Genomic DNA, 24,309 nt, shown 5'->3' on the forward strand with positions numbered 1-24,309 from the left:
AGAGAGAGAGAGAGAGAGAGAGAGAGAGAGAGAGAGAGAGAGAAGAGAGAGATGTAAGGATGGGTTATGACTGATGGTTTTAGCAGAGTATCAATTACATCAATGTCAAAACCATAACCTGCCATTGTGTAAGGAGGAGAGAGACTGGGAGAGACAGCTCCCACTGCCTTGCTTCAGTGCTCAGTTGAGTTTGTGCAGTGTTTTAAATGCAGAATAGAGGCTCTTTCTCTTTGCACAGCCCACCACAGTTAACCATAGTCTCTCATTTCATTCCCCGGCGTTTTAATGCATGCAAAATACATTGCATAAAAAGGTATCTTTATAATTGAAGTTTCCCTTTGTCATGTCCTGGACATCCTTGAGTTGGATTTGTCCTTAACTCGATCACATTCTTTAAAAATAAATAACTGCAGATTTGGAGATCTCAATAACACATATGAGAAACAACAGCGAAATGTATTTAAACAGCAGCTTTTATTTGCTTGGGTAAGCAGTAAATTAGTATCTTCTCAGTTCAACTCAAACAGTAAACTTCTCCAGTATAAGGGTCGATGTCTCCACCATGTGGACGTTTCTTACTATTGCCTCTTCCCAAAAGTCCTTAAAACATTCTGCAATACTGAACATAGAAAACAGAAAACAGGTCCTGGTGGTCAGTGGTCAAACATATAAATCATATCATATAAATATTGTGAAGGTGCTAGCAGGCAAGCCAATAGCTCAGAAATACATTGGTTTGCTCAATGCAGTGAAACGACTTAAAGGTGCAGCTTTATGCATAATACATTGATATGAGATTTGGTTGTTATCTCCCCCTCTGCTCCCTTCATTTATTTTTCTGTGTTTTCCTCCTGCCCACCTCAGTAGCCACCGATCCCACAGTGGCCCCCAGCATGCCCCCGAAAGGCCCCCCCACAAACAGGCCGACCAGGGCTCCCAGCAGGGCCTCCCGCCTCACTAGTTTGGGCAACCTCTTCATCCAGCCTGTCAGCTTCTCCCACAAGCCCCAGAGGAAAGAGGGAGCGGGGGAGGAAGGGGAGACACAGGTAGAGGGGAAAATACCGTCTACGTCCACATTCAAGTCATCTATGCTCTTCTCCGCCTCTTCCCGCACTCTCTCCATCTCTTCATCATCCATGTCTTCCTCTGGGCACGAGTCCGTTGGAGGCGCCTGATCATCCGACTCCTCTCCTCTCCTCTTCCTCAGTATCTCTGCCTGCCTCTCTCTCACCCTGGCCTCGGCCTCTTGGTACAGGGGGCAGCTGAAGTGCTCCGCCCCGCTCTCTCTCACCGCCTGTTCCACTTTCTCCAGCAGCTCTTCCACAGCCTGCCTCTCCTCGGCCTCTCCGCCCCGCTTCTCCAGGGTGTGGTAGCGGTCCCCGCACCTTTCCACCAGCTCCAGGAGGTCCTTGCGCCAGGTGACGAGGTGCTCCTCCAGCTGTTCACCCTCCTCCAGCTCGTCCGTGCGGGTGAAGAGGACGACGGTGTGTCCGCTGACCGCCGAGGGGCCGAAGCGCTTCTCCAGCACCTCCAGGGCCTCGGCCTCTCTGTCGGCCGGCTGGTTCACAGGGACGCACAGCAGGAAGGCGTGCGGCCCGGGGCTGGATAAGGCCACGAAGGAGGAGATGCGGCGTCTGGTTTCTTCCGGGTCGCAGTCAGAGCTGAACCAATCCGGACTGGTGACTACTACTACCTGCACAGAGAAGGTAGAAGCTGTGTCAATATACAAAACCAAAATATTGAGGTTCAAAGAATGAAAAACACAGTTAAAGAGGGTTTGACAGGAAAAATGCATTAGCAACACAAACATGTAATTTTTTGTGTACTGGAAGGACAGTAAATAATGTGTCCTTCATTACTTTTTAGTACTGTTTCAAAAGTCGGTATACATTTCTATATACATTATCACTGTATTATTAAATGTTTTTCCTGTTTCTCTCATTAATTGAATGTTGCATTATTCTGTTATAATGACTGAATAAGTTAAAAATGAAATATGAAAAATGAATATTCTTATTATTCCTATTCTTCTTATTATTATAAAAAATATATATATTTTGAAACACCCGGTAGAAGTGGTATTTTTACACCCAGATAAGAAAAATGTATTTTTATCTTGAGATACGGAAGACCTGGTCAGGACAGCAGTAACACATTTAGTAACAGATAAAACAGTAACAGACAAAATCAAAGAAAGAGAGAGAGAGAGAGAGAGAGAGAGAGAGAGAGAGAGAGAGAGAGAGAGAGAGAGAGGGAGAGAGAGAACAGCAGAGAAAGAAGTAGGCCTATATGCAAATCTTAAAACTTTGCATGGTTTTTGCTTTGGGTGATTTTAACTTCAGTAAAATGTCTTCAATAGATTCAAATCACTTACCTCTATACTTTCCTTACATCATATAATACAGTGTAAATTTTGCATGCTGCCCCGAGCCTTCATGATCTGATGATTCATATTTCACCCAAAGGTCCCCCCCCACCTACCTGTCTGCCTGCAGCCTCGCCCGTGTGTTTGCGGCTCTGCTGGCAGTCGGCAGCATCTCCCTGCTGGGGCTGAGAGACTGGCAGGCCCAGGATGGTGCTGCCTGCTGAACTCTTCCCTGCCCCCGTCCGGCCCAGCACGACCAGCCTCAGCTCTGCTAGCAATTAAGGAAAAGGGCAGAGACAGAAAGACAGAGAGACAGCAGCGTGAGCGTCCATAATAACAAGTTGAACGCGTCTTTTACTAAGTGTTTACTGGTGTCTTTTTACAGCCCCATAAAAGAAACAGCTGTTGTTGTGTTTGCGTGCTGGTTTTTTGTCTACTCATACTGGTCAGCTGCTGGAGACGCTGTCGTGCAATCAGGCATATTTCACTACTGGAGACGTTATTATCGCTTTTGCACGGACACTTCAGAAGTGGCAGCGCCCTTTAGTGCTGCCGCTTCCTCTCAACACAGATCACACTATTGCGATGCCGAAAATGCGTAGAAAGAGGAGCGGCATCCGTCTGACTCTGCTCCTATAATCTGTCATAGATTCTAGCGCATGAAACACAGCATACAAAGATAATTATACAGCATACCTGTGTGTCTGATGCCTGCTGCCATCTCTCGTCCTGTCCAACGCCGTATTTAGTCAGGGATGAACACTTCCTCGTTCCTGACGCCTGACTCAGCCCTGCCCGCCTGGTCAGGCCGGCTGTACTGTACTGTACTGTACCGTACTGTACTGAACTAAACTGAACCAGGGGTGAACACAGGTCCATCTGTTGTGGGTCTAATGCACTGGTTCCCAAAGGGGGGCCCGGGGCAAAATGAGTTTAATTGCCCTATACATGTTAGCACAATGAAAGAATGCATAAGGAAGTTTTGATCAGAGGTCTCGCTCTCTCAGCTGGAATCACCCTGCAGTAGAAAGTGATGTAATTCTGAATGAGGGGTCCAGAGACAAAATAGAAATAAAATCCAGTCTAATAAGGATCAATTTGAAAAGGTTTGGGACATGCTCTGTTATCTTGAATGGCTGCATAATCCTAATATATTAAACATATAAAGGACCTCTCCTGGCCAGACTTTTATGCCATGACATTTTTGCGGCAAAACAATTTGTGTGATCACTTTTTTGGGTTGTTTCTTCATATTCTTTGGCATTCATACCTGTGACATGTTCACTTATTTTGGTGGAGATAAACCCAAATAAACCCTGATCTTAGGGCTGGGCAATAGTTCAATATTATAATTTATCACTTTCAATAGAATCATATTGTAATGAAGTATTGAGTTATCGTGATACACAATTTTGTTGTCTTCTTAATGATAAAAAGCAAATACATATAAAATCTCACAAAATGAGATCTGATCTGGAATCAGGAAATATTTGAAAAGCAGTTTTGTCATACTTTATATTACCACGGTCAATGCAATGAACCTTCATTTGATTATTGTGCTTGTGCATGTTAGCAGATAGTTGTCAATATCAAAATAATTTATGATTATCATATTGTGTCCACATTGCCTAGCCCTACCTGATCTTTCATTTATTAAAGAAGAAAAGCAAAGCTTCAATTGGAAATGTATTGTTTTTATTGTTGCCATTTCCATCGCCTACTGGAAATGCATGAATGTGAAGCTCTGACTGACAGTGTTGTGCTTAAAAAGCTCTTGATTACGACAAGGTTGCACCTAAAAGTGTTTTCTATCACATCTCAAGTTCTACAGTACAATCAAAATCTAACTCCTGTATGCATGGTAAAATAGCACATGTATAAAACAGCAAGGCATGACAGTACTTACATGGCAAAAGAAATAATAAGCAGTTGTCAAATATATTATTCTTATGTTGTGTTGATGATGAGCAAAAGAAACTTGGACCCTGACTTCACTGTTTCTGTACATTTGAGTAAAAAAAATATCCTCTAGACCGTCATCTATGAACGTGTAGACTTGTATGTACATAACACGCTTGCAGCAGTCATACATTAACAGTCAAATACACTAAAACAGCCAAACAAACTAAAACACACACACACACACACGTACATACATACAGTATATACACACACTCCATTCATACAGAAACAAACTGTGTAGTAACAGTAAAACCAAGCTGACATGCTGAGAAAGATTAAGGTGTTCAGTAAAATGTTTCCTTTAAAAATATAACAATTAGAAAATCAACAGAAAAGGTTTTTAAAAAATACACTTTAAAAACATATCGATACTATAAATGTCCAGGTTTTCGGATGCCAAGCAGTGGCTTAAATAAAAGTCCAAGGGCCACTCCTTTAAAGGACACTTCCACTCAAATCTCTTCACTTGCACTGCCAAGTCACACAGAGGAACGCTCGTCTGTCCTTCACTCACAGCCCAGGCATGATGTAGGCAATGTTGTCCAAAGTGTTTGACTGACGAGAAAGAGGGAGAATAATATTAGAAAACTGCAATAAAAGCGCATGTGATTGTCGTTCACGTATTTCAGTCCTGGATGCATACAAATGGGTTCTTGAATACAGTTGAAAAATTTGTGTTTTATACAGTATGAGCATTCAGGTTCCACGACTTTAACCCAAAATAATCAGTACAAGAGGGGGAGCAGTTCAGTTACATTTGTTAAACGGAATTTAATTTGCAAAAGAGGTTTGACTAACTAACAAGTTGAACGGCACATAAAACAACTCCCTGACAGACACTCATGGGGTGCCTGGCGGTACATTAGAGAAAAGAAGAAGGCTTGAGGGAAAGGAGGGAACACATAATGACACAATTATAACAATGTATGAATAGTAAAGTTTAGGTTAAAAAATGTTTTGTTTGAGTGGTTAAATGTAAAGTTATTGCATTCTCAACAATCCTCCCCTTTTTTACAGGCAGTTTCAGACTAACTCAAGTAAACGCATCACAAGTGAATTTTGGGCTTTCCTCACTAAAGAATGACTGAAATCCATCCAGTCAGGCCAGTTTGCAGCATTTAGAGTGGAAAGTCTCCAGTCAGCAGGTTTGAATCATTTGAATTAGAGGAGTTGGTCCAGTATTGTGACTGTTCTGCCTGTGAGAACTTAGTCTTCCAATTAATTCAATTTAACTAATTCAGCTTTTAACTAAACTACACTTGCAAAACACTATGAAGAACGTACTCTTATCCTGAGCCATAGTAAAAAACAAAATCATTAAAACTGAATATGGAGCCTTTAATGAAACTACTATCAAACTATCGCAATATAAGTGGTTCAATCAAGTAGTTTACTGAACTATATTTTTACACATTTAAAATACAGGACAATAAACTTTCTTTGCAACACTAGTTTGTCATATACTCTTCAGTTCTGGTATCAAGACCTGCTAATCATTTTGAGAGAAGCACTATAGCTCACTTATTGTGTGCCTTTAATCTTAAAATAAATGTTTGCCCATTTTATCACAAAATCTATATTTATAATTTTGAACTCTGCACTTCCAGTACTCCAGACTAAAAATCCAGACTAAATCATGTAGATATGCAGTTGGGTAGGTGGACAAGTGGATCTCTTCATGCATTAGGAATATGGAATGACAAAATGAGCTCATGTGCTTCTCCCACATATTTTTAATTTGCATCTTCAGAAAAATGTTTCCCTAATGTTTTACTCCTCTGAGCACTTTGTTCACTTTGTTTTAGAGGACAGAATATGGGAAGCACACTTGTAGTTGCTTTACTTGTGAAGCATGCAGTGCAAGACAGCAGACAGACAGTATATATTTAAACAAACTAGAATACAAAGTCGGCTTGTTCGGCTCCATTTGTTTAACAGAAAGCACATGCAACCTGTGATTTCCACTGGAGGGCACCATCAAATGTGGGTGTTATTGTGCTTGACAACATGTGTTTCACATTGGGTTATGCACTCATATAGACGGGTAGGAAACTTTCATGAATTTGACAAGTTTCTTATTAGAATTCAACTCTTGAATTTATCGTGGTTTCAACAATGGCAACACAAATGAGGGACAATGTTGCATGTTGTGACTTTCTGTGGTGCAGCTGGTCTTTTGAAACCTGACAAATAATTCTAAGTTTACATTTCGTTTTTGCTCCGCTTCATTAACAATAGGAAGGTTTAGCAATTCAGGGGTTGGTTCTTTTGTTGTTGTTGTTTTTGTTTGAATCAACGATTGGGCCTTTGGGAAATACTAAGCGTGAATATAAATCTAAAACAGTTATGAAGCTGAAACCTCCATAATTATATTCACATAAGATGTATAAATGCAAATACTATACCAGAACATTTCGAGGACATCCGTTTAGTTGTGGTATCTGCGCTGTGAGACAGGTCAGCGGCCCCAGGGCGCACAAGATGGAGTCCAGAAGGACAGACAGACTCCCTGACACCGCCACCATCCCCTAACAGAGGAAAAAACAGTTAGTCACATGGCTTACTTGTTTCACTGCATCTTAATGTAATACATAACACTAAAAGTGCCAGCGAAATGTTGCTACCAGAGACACTTGGTCCCAATACAAAGTCAGATTACATTATTTGTATTCAGTCTATTTTAGTTGGGTCATATTCACCATATATAACACAATTTTGTTATAATTAACTCAATGCATTGTTATTGTTCAGCTTATGGTGTAAAGCATTTTGTAAAACTGTTCTGAAAAGTAGTCAACATAATATTTTTATTATTGTATGGAGGTTATACGGTGAAAACCAATGCAGAGTATAAACAGACACTGCATATTGGCCTGTGAATGAGTGCAAAGTAACCTCCGTTTCCTGCAGCCGGTGGCCAATCAGGGACAGAGATTCTCCTAGCAGCTGCAGGTGAGCGGCTGCATCGATGGGATCGACATCTGGGACCCGCGCCGGCGACAGGGACATGCTGCCAGACGCTCTGGTGGGCGACACCATCCCTGCTCCCATTCCTACACCTTTCAGCAGAGAATAAGATACAAAGACGACAGTGTAAGAGATAGGAACACTGAACTAATTAAAGGTCAAGAAGTTTGCAATTTATCCAACTGAAAACTCTGGAGTTAGTTTCACTCAAACAAGAATGGTTGAAGGATCACTACCTTTGCTTTTGCCGTCAGTGGAGCTCTTGCGTTTGACGGTGGTGGCCTCGGCTTTGTTCTGTTTGTGCTGCAGATACTGGGCTTTCTGCCTCCAAACCTGGACAAGGGAACGAACAGAAAACACATGGGGCATTTAGTGCACCGCCACAACTGCAAGCATGAGGCTGGAATGACATAACATTGGATGGACTTCCAAAGCTTTTTTCAACATGGATTAAGTTTGAACAAAACTTACTAGTTTGTCTTTCTCAGGCATGGCCTTCCAAACCTCTGCCAGCTTTTTGCTGAGCTCACCAAAGACTGCAGATCAGACATACAAGCAGTTTGTTTGAATAGAGTAATTTTTGATCCTTTACAACCCACAAAGGGACAATATGCAAAGCTGTGTCATTATAATGGAATTATAGATTGACGTTTCACCCACCTAGTCCTGGCTGTTCTGCATTTATGTTGACCCTGTATTCCTTACAAAACACTTGATATGCTGTTGTGTTTTTCTTCTTGGGCTGAGAGAGGAAAAAGAAACAGACCACGAGTGTTAGAAATGGAGGAGGCTGGAACACTACTTAGCTTCTCATAGTTAAAGAAAAAAAGTTGGGTGCTCTTTCGACACAAGTCTTCAAAAGCAATGAAAAATAGCAACCTAAAAGCACTCCAATAGTTGAAACGCCTTTATTTTATTGGTTTTTCTCTGTTAATATGGGGTTATTAACATTAAACAACACATTCGGCACCATGGCTTTCAAGGTGCAATGAGATTTTTACTGTCCAATAGTACAAAATGACCATAATAGTCTGCATGGGTCTGATAGAGATGTTGATCAATAGCAGGAACTAAAGGATTACTTCAACGGGTGCCGAGATTTCTGGCTTTCAAAAGTCAGTTTTATGCCCGGACTCTGTTTTGGAACAAAACGCTCTGCCTGTTGGAAGTTCAATCCACTCCAACATCTCCTCCCCACAACCTACTGGCATTTTCAGCTGTTCAATGATGAACGATGGCGCCATGACCAAGCAACAGGCGTTGCAAGACTTATCGTTATCAAGCCAAAAAAAGCAAATGACAAAGCAGTGTTATTATTGAAGTATTCTGCATCATGATATATTAAGTCTTTACTAGATGTTTCTGTTGGAGCTCATCTCTATTGTGAAAATATGACTTTATTATTTGTGTCAGTTACAGGCCAGAAGCTGTACCAGACACGTGTCGTTTTTGTTGCAATTCCTTGGTTGTCGATAGAGGTCAATAAAAGTCATAGATTACTTAATGCCACTTTAAGAAAAGTAATTGCCAAGTCAAAATACAAAGTAATGACAGCACGCATGTATGTGAACAATTGGCTTCAATCCTGAGGAAATAGCACTGAACAGGATCCTACCTTATCTTTTTCCTTCTCGTGCTTTTCCCTTTCCTTCTCCTCCTTCTTTTTCTTCTTCTCCATCATTCCGTCATTGCCTTGATGGTGGTGGGGAGGGATGGGGGTGCCCATGGCATACATCGGACCAACAGCACTGTGGGTGACCGTGGGATGGGAGTGGCTGTGGCCCCTGGACGGGTCTGAAGATGGTCATACAGGAGACCAAAACAGAAGGGATAACAAAAACAAAGGTTAAGGGTTTACGAAATTAACAATGTATAGACTTAAGGAATGTCAAAATACTAGGGATGTAACGATATATTCCGCTAACGATTTGGTTCGATACATATTGGGGTCATCATTCAATATTATCGCAATATTTTGAGCAAAATCTGAATGAAAACATTTTTTAACTGAGAAAATACCATAAACAAACAATACCTAATCAAAAACAAAACAAAAACAAAAATACCTTAACAAAAAAACATGTATAACCATCTACCAGCGAGTTTTTCATTGTGATGTTGTTGCAGCGTGTTGCTAGTGAAAATCCAAATTGCTGCCACACAGCAGACTTAAAATTTGATTCCATTCCAGTTTTGCCTGAGTCCATCTTGTAGCCTACTTTGTCTGCACAGTAGTGAGTTCAGCTGGGCTCACCAGAAGTGTGATGACCCAAACTAAAACTTGCTAGCCTTGCGCTCTCTAGTGTTCAAACAATGCAAAAGAGAAAAGACCTTTCTGAATATAATTTCTTACATATTAGACCGCACCTGAAATTATAAAAAAAAATTATACAAAATTCTGAATCTGAAATCAGTTCATACACACAACACAGGAGAAGGGGAACTTAATCGGTTCTTGGGTAATAATGCAGATGAACAGAGACAACTACAACTTTCACATCCACGCACCTCCAGATCCTTTGCTGTGTTTCTTCTCCCTTCCACTTTTCTCTTTGTCCCTGTCTTTCTCTTTGTCCTTTTTCTTCTTGCTTTTCTTGCTCTTCTTCTTCTTCTTTGACAGATGTGTGTATGAGTCATCTATAACCAGTTCTCCTGCCTCCAGTTCCCCTCCAGATGATGAGCTATCATCTCCCATGCCACCTCCATAGTGACCTGTGTAGCAACAGAGAACAGCAGAATGAGCATTAATAAAAAAAAAAACATAAATTCACAGATTCAGAACATGGAGGTCTTATCAGTTTAAACAACAAGCAGACAGTATATATTACGTTGGGTCTGTGAATATATGTGCCATCTGTTGTGCTGCTCTATGGAGTCGATCAATCGGTTTATTGGGGAATAAATACGATAGGTGCCTCCCAAGGAATGTTCTTACCTTCTACCTCCACCTCTTTCCCCACGACAGGCAGTGGATCTCGACTCTGCTGCATCTTCTTCTTGGGCAACTTGGTGAGCTGCATGCGGTCTCTGTCCTTCTCTTTCTTCACCCCTCCTTTGGACGAGTGGGGGGTGAACGGGAAGCTCTCCCCTTCCTCTTTCTCTGGCGACATGATGAGCTTCATCTTCAGCCCGTCGGCCTCGCGTAACGTCAAGGGCTCCTCTTTGGGGGTTCCGCCGTGGAACAGAGACGACTTTGACGAAGAGGAGGAGTGCTTCTTGGAGGAGGATGAGGACGAGGTCACGGGGCGGGAGTGAGAGAAGGCGTGGCTCCCTTTGCTTCCGCCGCTGTTGCCCTCACGTTTACGGTCCTTGGAGGAGTGGGAGGAGAAGGAGGGGTAGGAGGGTTTCTTGTGCAGGTGGGGACTGGGGTCTGTACCTGTGGCCAGGGGCGAGGTGATGGCCTGCAGGAGGCCCATGGCTGTATCTGCCGGGTGGGAAGACGAGGGGGAAGACAGCGGCGGAGAGCGGTCTGCAGACTTGCGCTTCTTTTTGTGGGGAGGCGGACCTGAACCTTCATGGTCTGATACATGGAAGAAGGAGAAGGAAGAGGAGAAAAAAACTGATGCAGTTAGAAAATCAATTCTATTGACAATAAAAAAATATATTACAACTTGAAATATCTGGCTCTCACCTCTGTAATAGTAGTCATCACTATGTTTTTTCTTCTTTTTGTGCGAGTCCCCTCCCAGCATGAAAAGTTCTGAGTCCTGATTAGGAAAGACAGAGCGGCTCTCCATTTAACAACTCATAGAAACTGAGGTTCAAAAATTACAATGTGCGATAACAGCTAAACTAGTGACATAATGTCTTAAAAGCTTTCTAATGGTATCAAACTAAGTTATTGTGGAGAGATTAGATGACCTACCTTGGGCCGTTTCTTGGAGGACTTGCGGACCTGAGCAGCGATCTCCTCCTCTTCCCTAAGCAGGTCTTTGTACGACCGCCTCTTCTCTCTCTGGCTGCGACCAGCTACTAGGCCCCTGTCTCCCTCCATACCCACATCTGAGGAAAACATGGCATGACAATTATAATCCCTACCTTGACTATAAAAACATGACACATTTAGACTCTCGCCATGGAATGACAACAAAATGTTTTGCATATGTTGGGCGTCATCACAATCGGGTCTCTTGGCAAGCACTCCCTCAAACTAGGAGCCCAGTGATTTTTAAATAAACAACAGGGATTGGACTTGAAGTTTTCTTATCACTTATCACTGTGGTATTGACTGCACTGTAATGCAGAAATGTAATTCACTTTAATAATTCAGTACCATAGGGACACAGTAAAACTACATTATAGGCAGACATTACCCATCCCTCCTTTACTCTTGATCTCCTCAAAAGCCATGAGTCCTCCTTTCCCAGCAGGTTTGCTCGTCACAGGACGTCACTGACAACATGAAGACAGGACAATGACCTGTTCAGTGAATACCAGGAAAGGAAACACTTATTTCAAGATGCAAGTTAAAGTGCTGTATATCAACATAACAGCCAAGACATAGAAATCAGAACTGTTTATATCACTGCACAGAATATTTAGATTTCAATGAAGTTGAAAAACTATAACTTGTGTCTTGATTGTCATATCTTGTAGCCAAGTGCATTACCTAGACTGCAGACAAACAGCAAAGACGTCTTGTTTCAAGCAGACTTAAATCCATAAGATAGATATTTGGGTGCTACAACTACTACAATTTAGTCCCATAATGAGCAGTCATAGGATCTTATATGTTTCAGGTCGGGTGTTGAAGAGGGACCGCAGCAAACAGGAGGAGCTGCAGGTAAACGGGACATTCTCAAAAGTAGAGAAGCTGTTGACGGCCAGCTACTTGAGAAAAACCCAAATCTGCAGTCTATCACGGTAATGTTGCTCTCTATCATTTACAAAGCAGCAGAACAAAATTGATAGACAAATTCCCGCCTACTTTCGTAAAGACACACAAACACACCCCCTTTCCATTCACTTTGAGTCCCTAACTCCCAACATTTCCAGCACTTGAACCGGTCTCCCTGAATGTGCGCTTAGCTTCCCGGGCAGAGCCGCTACCGGCAGCCCGGGGCTTTCAAACACAGCTAGGCCCGGGTCTCCCTAAGTGGCCAAACACAGTGACTTTCATGCATTTAACTCTGTATATGTATTCGTCCACACTGGGGTGGCAGCATGTGAATTTTATAACCACCAGGAGATATGAAAAGAATGCATTTATTAAATTTTACTACCTCTATGGATTCACCAATTTACGCGGGTCCGGTCGCCATCTTTGATATCGGGGAACAACAATACGTGTCGGACGGGGGAGGGACTTAGCCAGTGGAGCCAATCAGCGCAGGGGAAAAGTAGCCATATTAGGAATACATATACTATCAAGATTAATAATATAGATGTATGAGGATACAATGTATCCTGTTTCCAACGTGACAATTACAAAGAGCATTTACATTTAATGTCATGACAACGCAACTAGAAGCCCTGTTGGATTAGATAGATAGATAGATAGATACTCTATTCATAAATACATTCTAATTGAATTAGATATACATAGCAGAGAAGACAATGTTTCACAAATATACCCAAAGATAGTTTATTAAATGATTGATTCAGATATATCCATTTACAACAATAACCCAAATCCATTTTTACAATTACAGTTCACATATAAACATAACATGCAATGCAAGAGAAAAGGCAGCGTGTTATAAAGATGCTGTTGAGAAGGAAACCGATACAACAGTCAAAAAGTATTGAGTGATTTCATGATCATGTTTTTAATCTTCTCCACAAAACGTAGCTCATAATCATTGGCAAAAAGAGAACATGTCTGCACAGACACAGCTGTGACTCTCTCACTCTCTCACACACACGCATTCTCTCTCTCTCTCTCTCTTCTCTCTCACACACACACACACGGTACTCTCTACCCTCTACCTATCCCCCAAATTCTGCTTCTGTAGACTGAGTGATGTGAAGCTGGCCAATAAGTCAGTCACCTCATCCACCTGAAAAAAAAAAAGAAAAACATACATGATTTGGTGGAAATTACATACATATAAATATACAGTAAACCAACATTATGTGCAATTCTCAGGGACAGACACATCTCAATCTATTTACAGAAAAAAAAATAGGTTTGCAATTGATGAGTGTGAAGCTGAGGAGCATTCAGTTAGTATGTCTGTAGGTCTCACCTGTTCTTTGGTGCGTGTGTGCTGCAGCTGTGTTGAAATGTGCTCCAGCCTCTCTCTAGCCTCACTCTGGCCCATCAGGTTCAGGTACTCCCTCAGCATTTGAATAATCTGTAAAGGCAGGACAGATGTAGAGAATATTAGCAAGTGTTCCTGCCTTAAACCCCGGCATCAATTAACTCAAGCCTGAAAATTAGGGAAGGCAGAAACAATCCCGTCAAGATCCTCAGAATCTATCTGTACAAAAACACCAAGTCATGATTGGCGAGGTCAGTCGAGTCAGTAAACTCCCTCTACCTGCGTGACTTCTCCTCTCAGGGTTTCTAAGCTGCGCGAGTCTCCCTCCTGTAGGATGTTGAGCTTGGAGCGGGCCAGGTGTAGAGGGGTCCTGCCTGCTCGGTCTAGGGCGTCCACACGCGCTCCTGAACAGAAACATCAACAACATACTCTCAGAATGTTATAAATTCTTATTACACTGCTTTGTTGAATACTCAGTTCTAATTGGAATGTGAAGGCGCTCTCAGGTCTTTTTCTGAATAACAGACTGCTGTTACTTCACATCTAATCATATCACTCCACAGACAAGAAGTCCAGTTGTTTTTATTGATTTCTAATCAAATTAACTAGTGACACCTTGTGCCAAAAAGATGTCACTCTTTGGTTACTGCAGACAAACATTCAGCTAATCGAGGTTAGAAACATGAAGGATTTTTCCAATATTACTTTTAATTACCTCAGAAAGCACAAAACCTTTGATTGCTGGTGAAAGGCTAAACAGCAGTCTTACCAGATTTGTTTATGTTGCTATGGTTGCAGTTCTTACAATGAAGCCCATGGATGCTAGTCATGCTATCATGATATGGATGCAGTCCTGAACTACTTTTTGGCAGAATCTTGTCAATTACGTAAGCTTGTAATAAAATCATTTTTAATCAACATCTCGTGACAAATGATGAATGCCTTTGGTAAGTAGCCATGTAATAAGCAGGATAATATACAAGGAGCCTGTCATTATTCAACAATAATCCCCTTCTGGGTGATCAAGAACTAGTTGGGGCTTATTTTGCGATAATGACCGGCTTGCTCTACATTATCTCTTACATACGTTTAATGAAATAACTCTCTTATAATATGATTGTGTACCGTTTTTTTTTGTGTTTTTTTTACACAGAATTCAACACCTCTACAACAGTGTCCTTCTGGGTTCTCACCTCCTCTCAGCAATGTGGTGATTACAGGCACGTGGTTGGTACAGGCCGCTGCAGACACACAGGATGAAATGGGCATGTTACAACACAAAACACATTCACGACACTGTCGCAAAGCTCTTGCAATGCAATCAGGATGCACAGAAGAAAATGACGCGGCCACTTTTTCTTGTGTCATTCTGTAGTGTAACTGTTCGCATTAACAGGTGTGACTCTGCAGCAGCTGCGCAGCGTGTGTCAGAGTGAAACCACAGTGATGTGCATGACTGACCTCAGTCCTACAGATGTGACATGCCATGTGTTGTTGTGCTGTCTTACCCAGATGGAGAGGGGTATTCCCCAGACCGTCCCGCTGGTTGGGGTCAGCGCCGTAGCTCAGAAGCAGTTGCACTAAAGCCACAAGGAGGGGCGTATGAAAGAGGACATTGCAGCTGTTAAAAATTTACTGTAAACTGTAACTGATGCTCAAACCCAGAGCCGCATACAAAAAATCCAACTGTAGAAAAAGAATTTTTGAATATTGTAATTGCATGCTGCCTGGTAAAGAACAATTGCAATGGGCAACAATACAATACTAACAACTGGAATAGGGTAGAAACTACAGTGAAACCACAGGACCCCACTTGAATTAGCTTATCATGTAAAGATCTTCTTCCGATTCTACTCTTAATGCAACAAAAAAAAAACTGTGATTCTACAAAAGCTACTTATTCCTATTAAAGGCTCAGCTGATGAAGACTGTGATATACAGTTGGTTTGACTACTGTTGACAAAATGCACTTATTGTAAGTCGCTTTGGACAAAAGCATCTGCTAAATGACATAATGTAATGTAATGTAGAAGGATTGCATAGGAGGAAAGGACGACTGAGAGCAAAGTTAACTGAAGACTAAACAAGTGCAATGAACAACAATAAAGGAACTAGAAAAGTAGAGAAGATTTTTCAAACTAGGCTGAAGGATAACTAAGCAAAGTTCAGCGCAGGTAACAGAGTACCTATTGATTAACCCATTAATTAATGTGATAGTTTATTGATCCCTATTGAGATTTATTCCTTTTTTTGTAGGTCAGATTGCAGGGTCAGCTACAGAACAGCTGGGAGAGATTCAGCAGGACGGATGCTTGCTGACACAGTGACTTGAACTGTTGTCCTCCAGTTGAAAGATGCTCTGTCTAACCACTATGCCAACCTGCTGCATGGATGACACATGATTTCCTAAGATGCTGTCATGACATTATAGCAACAGCATCACTGTGAAACGTTGTGCCTTGCCTCTACAAGATGCTCTCTTACTGAACAGACCCTGATAATGCAATAAAAGCTACAAACTATCACAGGAATCAGCTGTGAACCTACCGATGCTCTCATTGCCGTTGCAGGAGGAGAAGTGGAGGGCCGTCCGTCCCTTGTCGTCTGCTGCACAGGGGTCTATGTCGTCCTGCAGGAGCTTTCGCACTGGGAAAACACAACATCACTCTCCATCATCCACACAGGTCTTCACATTCACATTACTCACATGTCACTCTGTCACCTCACGGTTCATACCTGTGTCAATGTCATTGCCATTCGCTGCTTCTCTCAGTCTTTTCACAGCTGCGGAGGTGAGAAATGCAAAGTAAAGGCATATTAATACAGATTTATGACTTGGTGAAGGGCTCAATTTGCATGGGATCAGAACAGCAGACAAAGGCAGCGTTCACAGCCACGTTGAATGTACACTTTCATGATTAGCAACTGGTTTGTTGCTGTATTTAACTGGTGCTACTCTTCACCACAGTGTAACATGTCTCTCTCTCTCTCTCTACTCACGCACACCTATGTTTTTTTTCTTTTCAAATTGTAGACCGTGTAGCTGCCCGTGTCACATGCAAACAGTTTTCCTTACCATAAATATCTTTCCCAATGGGTCCAACACTCCGCACAGCTCTGCCGTGTCGCCTCGCTCTGCTCCCGGTCATCTTCCCCAGCTTGCTCGCGACGCCGCCGGCGCCCAGTTCAGCCCGACCCGGTTCCCACAACAAGTGCAGGTACCGCAGCTCCTGGTCGTCTCTCGCTCCGGCTCGACCCAGCACCACGCTGCCCTCCCCAATCCCACTTATCCCAAACCCGACCGCGGTGCCCCCGTCCATCCTTTCCGCGGCAGCCTTCTGCTCTCCGTCCCTCCCCGGGGCTTCACCCTGGGGCGCGGGCTCCACCGTGTACTCCCCCTCGGAGCTGGATCGATCATTGTCCGAGGCTGTCGCAACGATTGGGCTCCACCCGTCCATATTTACCGTAACATATGGAGGCTGTGGTTTGGACGAAGCTCGTTACATACGGTTCCTACTCTTGCCAAGGCGAAAAGGAAATAAAATCGTCATTGCTATCGGGAGTTAACTTTGAATATGGCATTTCCTCCGTTAGCAGCGTTTGCGGCATTGCACGGCACGGCACGGCGCGTCAAAACACAGAAAGCCCCCTTCACCGCCTTACCATCCTGGGTCATTTAAATATTTCCAGAGTCCAAGATATGGTACCTCAAAGAGCCAAAATGTCCCCTATTTCACATTTTCCATTTCATCGAATAAAAGTAGTAAAAGGCACACCCATTGTACAGTCAACAGTCTGCAAACAGCAACGACCAATCAGATTCCGCGTTGTTCATCTGCCTCTCGTCCAATCGGATCAACGCAACCAGGCGGCCAATCAGATAGCCCCCGTGCTGGGCCAGTGATTGCTCTGCACATGCATATCGTAGAAATCATTCATATTCCACACGAGATATTTTAAAACGGAAGAGGAAAAAGACACAGTATATCGTCTCTCTTTAATGTGTGTTTTAACAGCAAAAGTAAATTAATATTTGAGTCACTATACATTGTATAAAAAATAAATACTGCATAATCAATAGAATTTCATATCATGAAAACCCACCATACCCTCCACCTATACAGCCTAGTATACATAAACATTCACATTTTCATCTTATAAAAATGGCACACTTTGATGTAACAGACGAATATTTTGTGAGGAATAACAACAAGGGAGCTTTCCATAGACTTAGGGCTTATGAGGGGAATTATGAAGAGTGACGGAGGTAGAGAGTCTGAGGGACCTAGAAAGTGTCACAGGCATAGCTTTAAGTAAAACAATCAGAAGTCAAGTTTCAGTCCTGAAGACATGGAGGCTGCGGCTCGTGTCAGGTAATCGGGGAAGGAGGGGTCGTCCTCTGATGCGTCGGAGTCCTGCTCAGCAGGCATCAGCCCGGCGTCCCGGGCGTGCCGCCACAGCTGGCTGGTACCAACAACGCCCTGCTTCTTCAAGTATCCTTGGCGACAGAACAGAGGTGGCTTGCGATGGGTGAGGGATAAGCGGAAACATGATTCTACGAGACAGAGGAAAATACAGGGTCGAGTTACACTAGGGCTGCAACTAACGATTATTTTCATTGTCGATTAATCTGTCGATTATTTTCTCGATTAATCGATTAGTTGTTTGGTCTATAAAATGTCAGAAAATGGTGAAAAATGTCGATCAGTGTTTCCCAAAGCCCAAGATGATGTCCTCAAATGTCTTGTTTTGTCCACAACCCAAAGATATTCAGTTTACTGTCATAGAGGAGTAAAGAAACCAGAAAATATTCACATTTAAGAAGCTGGAATCAGAGAATTTTGACTTATTTTTCTTAAAAAATTACTCAAACCGATTAATCGATTATCAAAATAGTTGGCGATTAATTTAATAGTTGACAACTAATCGATTAATCGATTAATCGTTGCAGCTCTAAGTTACACCACGATTTGCTTTGTACTATGAGTGAAAATAATAGGGAAAACCCACCCTAAAACACTTAAACACTGTTAAAAAAAATAGCTATTGGCGATGTATCTTGACTTTCTGGGCCTCTCTGGGGGTTATCGAAAGGCATTCTGGGAAATGTAGGAAATAACTAACTGAAGTAGCAGTAGAGGAGGCGGGTTGAGGGAAAGTGGGTACAACAAAAAAGTAAACAGCAACACTTGATCACAAAATAACTCCTGGAATGCATTGAATATCACAGATAGATGATATATAACAGTGTAAGAGTATCTGAGGGTGAGTATCTGAGGGTGGAATTTTCCTTTAAGGAATTAAGGTATAAGGTCAGCGGTGTGGTGGGATGTAAACGTTTATATGAAATTAAACAATGTGTCAGCGTGGCATGTCTACCCTGGCAATACTGCCACATATGACATGTACTGAGGGCCTAGTCACAGATCAGCTGGCAACACGCTACACTACCTGCATAGAAGGCCCTGAGGTCAGTCTGGACACAGTATTCCAGGAAGCGTCGCAGTGGCTGGCTGTGAGATATAGGACCGTCCCACTCTGTCAGGAAGTCCTCAATCATGTGATGAACTGCCTTGGGCCGTGGCAATGGCCAACCAGAGGGACGATGCCTCATGTCTCTCTCTGGGGGGAAAAAACACACAGATTAGAAACAATAAAAAAATACAGCTGATTGTTATACAAAGAAAAGACAAAGAAACATTAGTTTTTAAAAGGGATTATTTTGACTGTCCCCTTTTCATTGAAGCATCACTACATGGCAAAAATGCAGTGATGTTTTCTTAAAAAGTGCATTAACTTTTTAAAGGCAAAAAGCATCCCTCCTCACCAGTAGGAAGTGTGTCATAGTAGTACAGAACAGGGTGCAGGAAGTTGGACTTCCAGGCACGGGTCCACTCTGATTCTGCCCTGCCGGGGCCCAGAGAGTCGGTACGGTTCAGCCCGTACTGCAGGACTAGAACCAGCAGTCCATGCTTGGAGACCTCACGGCCCGAGAGAGAGGAGAGCTGAGGCAAGGCCTGGACTGGAAACTCCTCCAAGTACTCACAGCGAGAGCTTAGAGTCAAGGAGAGAAGAAGGCACCAGAGATGTGATGAACATAATAAGGGCTTTGTTGTCCAGACAGGATTACTTTACTGGAAGAGGTCAGCTGATGTAATTTTCAGCAACATAATTCAGTGATTTTAGTCCTGTGTGGAACGACATTATTTGTGATGAGCAGGGCATTGGTCCTTGCACTGAGTAATAATTACAGGATAAATAACTTGCTGTCTCAATTCCCACGTCATCTGTCAGTTTTATTACCGCCTGGATCGGCAGTCTGTGCTTGTTGTAAAGTGTAAATACTTTGCAAGACAATTTGACAAAAACAAACCAATACCCTTTTCAACTCTTGCTGTGTTGCTGTGAAGGCGATCCATGTAAGTTGTGTGCTTTGAATATTATTTTCTGTGTTAAAAAAGTGTAGGCTGAAATAGTGTAGGATGTAGTTCCAAAAGTTAAACACCTCTTCAGTAATTTTGGGGCAATATATTGTGATAGATGTATCCTGTGTAGATTGCTCATTGAAATCACTGATGAGCAATGTAAAAAAAATGACATTACATTACCCATGTGACTACAATAAAAGATGTGTTGGAAACAGCAGAGGTATTACCAGGGATGTCAAACATCATCCACTTACCCTTGAAGAAGTATGACATCACCAAGCACCCCAAACATTTGGTACGGCCCAGAGGCCTCGTTGACCCGCTTCAGAATCCACGACTGCAGCTGAGTTGTCAACAGTTTTGTCGATGGCCACGGGTCGCTATGGTAACGATGCTCAAGTACACGATGTACAGCTCGCACTGTGGCAGGAAATTCATGTAGATAATTAATTGTATGTAAAATTAGCACGACACTTATGATTACAGAAGACAAGCTGTAGCAAAGTAAGGGTTGCTGTCTGTAAGTTATTTTTATTTTTACTTTTTTTTAGCTTCACCTGTGTAACGGAAGCCGTGGATGAAGCCTCCAGCAGACGAGCGGTAGTCTCTGGAGTGGGCAGCAGTGCCCAGCACAAACAGGCCAGGGGTGCCCCGCCCCTCATACCAGGCCGTCACCCCCGGCAACCGACTTCTAGCACCCTCACTGCTGGGTGGGCGGGCAGAGCTTGGGAGATTATCAGTATTATTAGGAAATGTGAACATTATCTAAATGAAACAGCATGGGCTTTTCTTTAAATACTGATATGATAAAGGAGAAACTACTTCCACTGAATAGGAGCTAAAGGCCATGTAGCCAACAGATAATAGGTGGGGAAAACACTTTGAAAAGATAATGTTACTCATGGACAGGACTCTCCAAACCATACAGAAGAGCATTACTACATAACTTCTCACTCCTATGTGGATGTACACACAATACAAAACTAATAAGCAGTGTTAAGCCATACCCATCAAATATGCTGAAGTTGAAGCGGAAGCCCAGGCAGCGAATCACGCGGTCGTACGGCTGCCGCAGAGAGAAGTTGTCGTTGTGATACGCTGGCAGGTTGGCGGCCGTCACTCCGGAGCCGTTCCTCCCTTCCTTGCTGTCCAGGAGCTCAGCGAGAGTCAGGTACAACTGGCCTCTCCTCCGCTTCCCGCCGGGTCTCCGCTCGCTCTGCTTTCTGCCTGATCTCCTCCTTTCATCCTCCTTTTGTTGAACCACGGCGATGTCCTCCAGGCCTCCCTCCACCAGCCCATCGAGGGACTTCAGCTGGTATGTGTCCAGCAGCTCATTGTTCACAGCTCTGAAAGAAAATAGGTCAATTTGACTTTAAATACGCTGAAAAGCTGGCAAGCACTCTCCAGCGCAGGACAATTATCACATAGCTGACGTATGCAAAGCACGGAGGAGGAGGTAAATCAAAATCTGTCATGGGAAAATAAGAGATAAGTAATAACTAGGGATGGGACGATATAGGCTATTGAAATTCAATATATCGCAATACAAAAATGTGACAATACGTATCATGGGGGAGAAAAATGAATCGCAATATTAGCTCCACTTTATTCTGCTGTAGTAATCGCAAACTCGCAAACTCCATCCAAATATTTGCACTTTGTAATGACATTTTAAAATTGTTTACATTATAGCAAGCCAATGCCACTGCTAGAAATTTGATTTGTGGCTCAGAAATAAACATAATTCTGCACAGTCAGACTTTGTTGCCACTGAGCTTTTATTTATTACATCGTATCATGGTTGTATAACACTAACCATATCGCGTATCATCCCATCCCCAGTAATAACTACATCACTAACAGTACCTGAGATCTCCGACGTAGTGTGTTTGCCAAGCCAGTCGGACGGGGCTGGGACTGTAGAGGTGGACTCGACTCGCTCGTCCCAAGATGCTCTGCGCGGTTTCGAAGGCGGAGTTCCCCTTGCCCAGAATGAGCACGGCCTGGTCCTTGTAGTCCTCCGGGTCGACGGAGATGGACTCATAGCCCTCCACCAGGTCAGAACCGACAAACTGCACCTTCTGAGGGTCCCACAACCCCGTGGACACCAGGAGGACCCTGGGAGAGAAAGAGAGAGAGAGCAGTTACTTCCATCTTCCCAGAATGTTTCCTTTAGTTTCTATCTCAGGTGCAGCATTATGCTAAATACCTGCACGTATATTCCAGCCCACGCTGATCGGTCAGTACGTAGCTCCTGCCTGCGGCTGACTGCGCCGCCCGGACCGTTCCGATGTCCACACCGTACCAGACCCTCAGCCCAAGCTCCTTCACGAACATGGACAGGTAGAGGGGGTAGGCGTCAGCGGGCGGGTAGAGCTCCCGGCTGACCCGCTGGAACAGGAGGTCGGGCCGGTCGCTCAGCAGAGAGTTCCAGTCGTGGCGCAGGTTGAACTCGCGGTTCCGTCGCCCCGTGTAGATCTTGTTGATGCTGATGAGCTTCCTGTGCCTGGGATAGCTGTACACACAGAACCGAACAGAGAAGAAGAGAGAGAGGCGATTCAGGAAGATAGGATAAACACAAATAGGACGTCTTTGATATGAAGTGATGCATGACAAGGTTAACCCACATGTTAAAGAAGCTGCCCGGTCCCGAGTTCCTCTCCAAGATGACGTAGTCTCTCTTAGCTTTGGAGAGGAAGTGTCCCATCTGCAGACCGGCAGGCCCGGCTCCGAGCACGCAGTAGTCATGGTGACGAGTGCTGTTGTGGCGGTGGTTGTCATAAGAGCAGTGGACAAGGCCAATCAGGATGCAAAGGAGGAGACGAGGCAGGCTGGAATCCATAACCTGCCGAATACGAGACAAAGTGGCCGAGGCAAAAGGTTCTTTAGGAATTCCATGGGAAGAATTACTTCATGCTTATCCCAACATATCATAAAAATCCATTCAGAAACAATCAGAACATCTGTTTGGGTAGCATGAAACTCTGCAGGACTTTGACTTTGTATTTGACTCTAACATCCTTTGACTGTCCAATAGGATCTAAAAGGATTGCTGCTAAAACATTATATGGCATAAAGACAGTTCAGTAAACGTCATTAAGATTTTCTGTTACATGTGTAAGCACGGCGATATTGGAAAATGGATTCATATGAGTTGTATTACTTTACACGAACAAATAATGAATTTGAGCCATATAGGCAACATTCAATACATCCTGTAGGCCTAGGTTATGGAACATACCCAAATCTAACACACAATTATTATGGCATTAAACCAGATAAGTTATTAACGACTCGAAACGGGTGAAAACATGGTGAAAAACACAGCAGGCCCAGGATAAGTGCAGTATCCCCCTGCTCTCCATGAAACTTCCCCCTGTTATCACTCCATGTTAGAGGATGCGGCGGCTGCCATCGCCCGCTGAACCAGATGTGCGGTGTGCAAACAGATTTGTATTATTTACAGAACAAAACTGTAAACGTGTACCTTACCCTTTATGTCAGTCGATCCCTCGCACGCAAAATCCGCGGTTTAGCATTTAGCAAACCTGCCAGGAAAGCTACATGTTGACAATTAGTTACATTTCATAACGCCTAGTGTGTGTGTGTGTGTGTTGCCCCTCTCTGCAAATCCACTAGCACAGGCTACTTCCCCCTAGGATCAAGACAGACCAATGGAGGGCTGCGTGTAGAAAGGGGGCGTGATTATTAGAATAGAATAGAATAGAATAGAATAGAATAGAATAGACAATTACCTTGTTTTCTATGAAAGATGCCCAACATTATTCTACTTTTGTACTTTTTGTACTTTTTTAAAATGACTATGGTTCCTATTTTGGGTTATGTGTGCACTTATCAAGAAAGCACCACATTTTACACAACACTAACTGGGTCAAAAGGAATATGTTATGTCACCCATAGAACCTAACACTATAGAACCACTGCAGATTATTATATTATTATGTTAATTAATGAACACAATTAATTAATTGTGTTCATTATTATTATTAACACTTGTGATAAGGTGCCACAGCATGTACACTGGGCTGCAGCTCCTGTGGTTGCAGCTCCTGTCTAGGTGTCTCCATACTCTTCCAAGGGTTGTTGGTCTTCAGAAAGGGACAGAGGAAGGTCCATTCAGACTCCTTGTTCCAGCCTTCTTCAAGCTGTATTGAATCCTGGGCAATACTGAAGGTTCACTCCATCAGGTTCTGTATACACTTGCTTTTTGTGTATCAGAAGGATTGGAAAGGCATTTAAAGCTGTTTGCTACAGCCGCAAATCTAAATCTAAACCTTAGTGTGACTCAGCTTTTGATTTCTGCCTTCTCATGTTTTCTGACTGATTTCCTCAGTGTCACGTGCATATCTGCTTTGTCATGTTA

At 43.0% G+C, this 24,309-nt stretch overlaps 4 protein-coding genes across 6 annotated transcripts; all 4 read right to left on the reverse strand.

Annotated features, from left to right (window-relative positions):
* Window positions 1–455: 455 nt before the first annotated feature.
* On the reverse strand, window positions 456–3,141 carry LOC139926721 (GTPase IMAP family member 7). The gene is made up of 3 exons (XM_078284626.1): window positions 3,062–3,141; window positions 2,478–2,633; window positions 456–1,689 (listed from the first exon to the last, which is right to left on the reverse strand). The coding sequence occupies exons 1-3, from the start codon at window positions 3,084–3,086 to the stop codon at window positions 827–829; spliced, it is 1,044 nt and encodes a 347-aa protein (XP_078140752.1). The 5' UTR covers window positions 3,087–3,141; the 3' UTR covers window positions 456–826.
* Window positions 3,142–4,061: 920 nt separating this feature from the next.
* On the reverse strand, window positions 4,062–12,565 carry hmgxb4a (HMG box domain containing 4a). Of its 3 annotated transcripts, none has more exons than XM_071918508.2 (13): window positions 12,517–12,565; window positions 11,608–11,713; window positions 11,160–11,296; window positions 10,926–11,001; window positions 10,230–10,814; window positions 9,803–10,006; window positions 8,910–9,088; window positions 7,955–8,036; window positions 7,766–7,830; window positions 7,531–7,627; window positions 7,223–7,386; window positions 6,733–6,855; window positions 4,062–4,882 (listed from the first exon to the last, which is right to left on the reverse strand). In XM_071918508.2, exons 2-13 carry the CDS (start codon window positions 11,642–11,644, stop codon window positions 4,838–4,840), a joined length of 1,794 nt encoding a protein of 597 aa, XP_071774609.1. In that variant the 5' UTR covers window positions 11,645–11,713; window positions 12,517–12,565; the 3' UTR covers window positions 4,062–4,837. The 3 variants fall into 3 exon arrangements, with proteins under 3 accessions (XP_071774609.1, XP_071774610.1, XP_071774611.1); XM_071918509.2 differs by having other exon boundaries at window positions 11,608–11,686; window positions 12,517–12,560; XM_071918510.2 differs by lacking the exon at window positions 12,517–12,565 and having other exon boundaries at window positions 11,623–11,641.
* Window positions 12,566–12,871: 306 nt separating this feature from the next.
* On the reverse strand, window positions 12,872–17,287 carry ankrd54 (ankyrin repeat domain 54). The gene is made up of 8 exons (XM_071918516.1): window positions 16,574–17,287; window positions 16,234–16,281; window positions 16,045–16,143; window positions 15,006–15,077; window positions 14,691–14,738; window positions 13,777–13,901; window positions 13,483–13,590; window positions 12,872–13,293 (listed from the first exon to the last, which is right to left on the reverse strand). Exons 1-8 carry the CDS (start codon window positions 16,953–16,955, stop codon window positions 13,219–13,221), a joined length of 957 nt encoding a protein of 318 aa, XP_071774617.1. The 5' UTR covers window positions 16,956–17,287; the 3' UTR covers window positions 12,872–13,218.
* Window positions 17,288–17,491: 204 nt separating this feature from the next.
* foxred2 (FAD-dependent oxidoreductase domain containing 2) lies at window positions 17,492–23,529 on the reverse strand. Its single transcript, XM_071918518.2, has 10 exons — window positions 23,418–23,529; window positions 22,553–22,770; window positions 22,135–22,440; window positions 21,792–22,043; window positions 20,933–21,271; window positions 20,483–20,649; window positions 20,180–20,345; window positions 19,325–19,551; window positions 18,949–19,119; window positions 17,492–18,052 (listed from the first exon to the last, which is right to left on the reverse strand). Exons 2-10 carry the CDS (start codon window positions 22,765–22,767, stop codon window positions 17,820–17,822), a joined length of 2,076 nt encoding a protein of 691 aa, XP_071774619.1. The 5' UTR covers window positions 22,768–22,770; window positions 23,418–23,529; the 3' UTR covers window positions 17,492–17,819.
* Window positions 23,530–24,309: the final 780 nt, after the last annotated feature.

The sequence above is a fragment of the Centroberyx gerrardi genome, chromosome 7 (genome assembly GCF_048128805.1).
Source record: "Centroberyx gerrardi isolate f3 chromosome 7, fCenGer3.hap1.cur.20231027, whole genome shotgun sequence".
Classification (NCBI taxonomy): Eukaryota; Metazoa; Chordata; class Actinopteri; order Beryciformes; family Berycidae; genus Centroberyx; species Centroberyx gerrardi.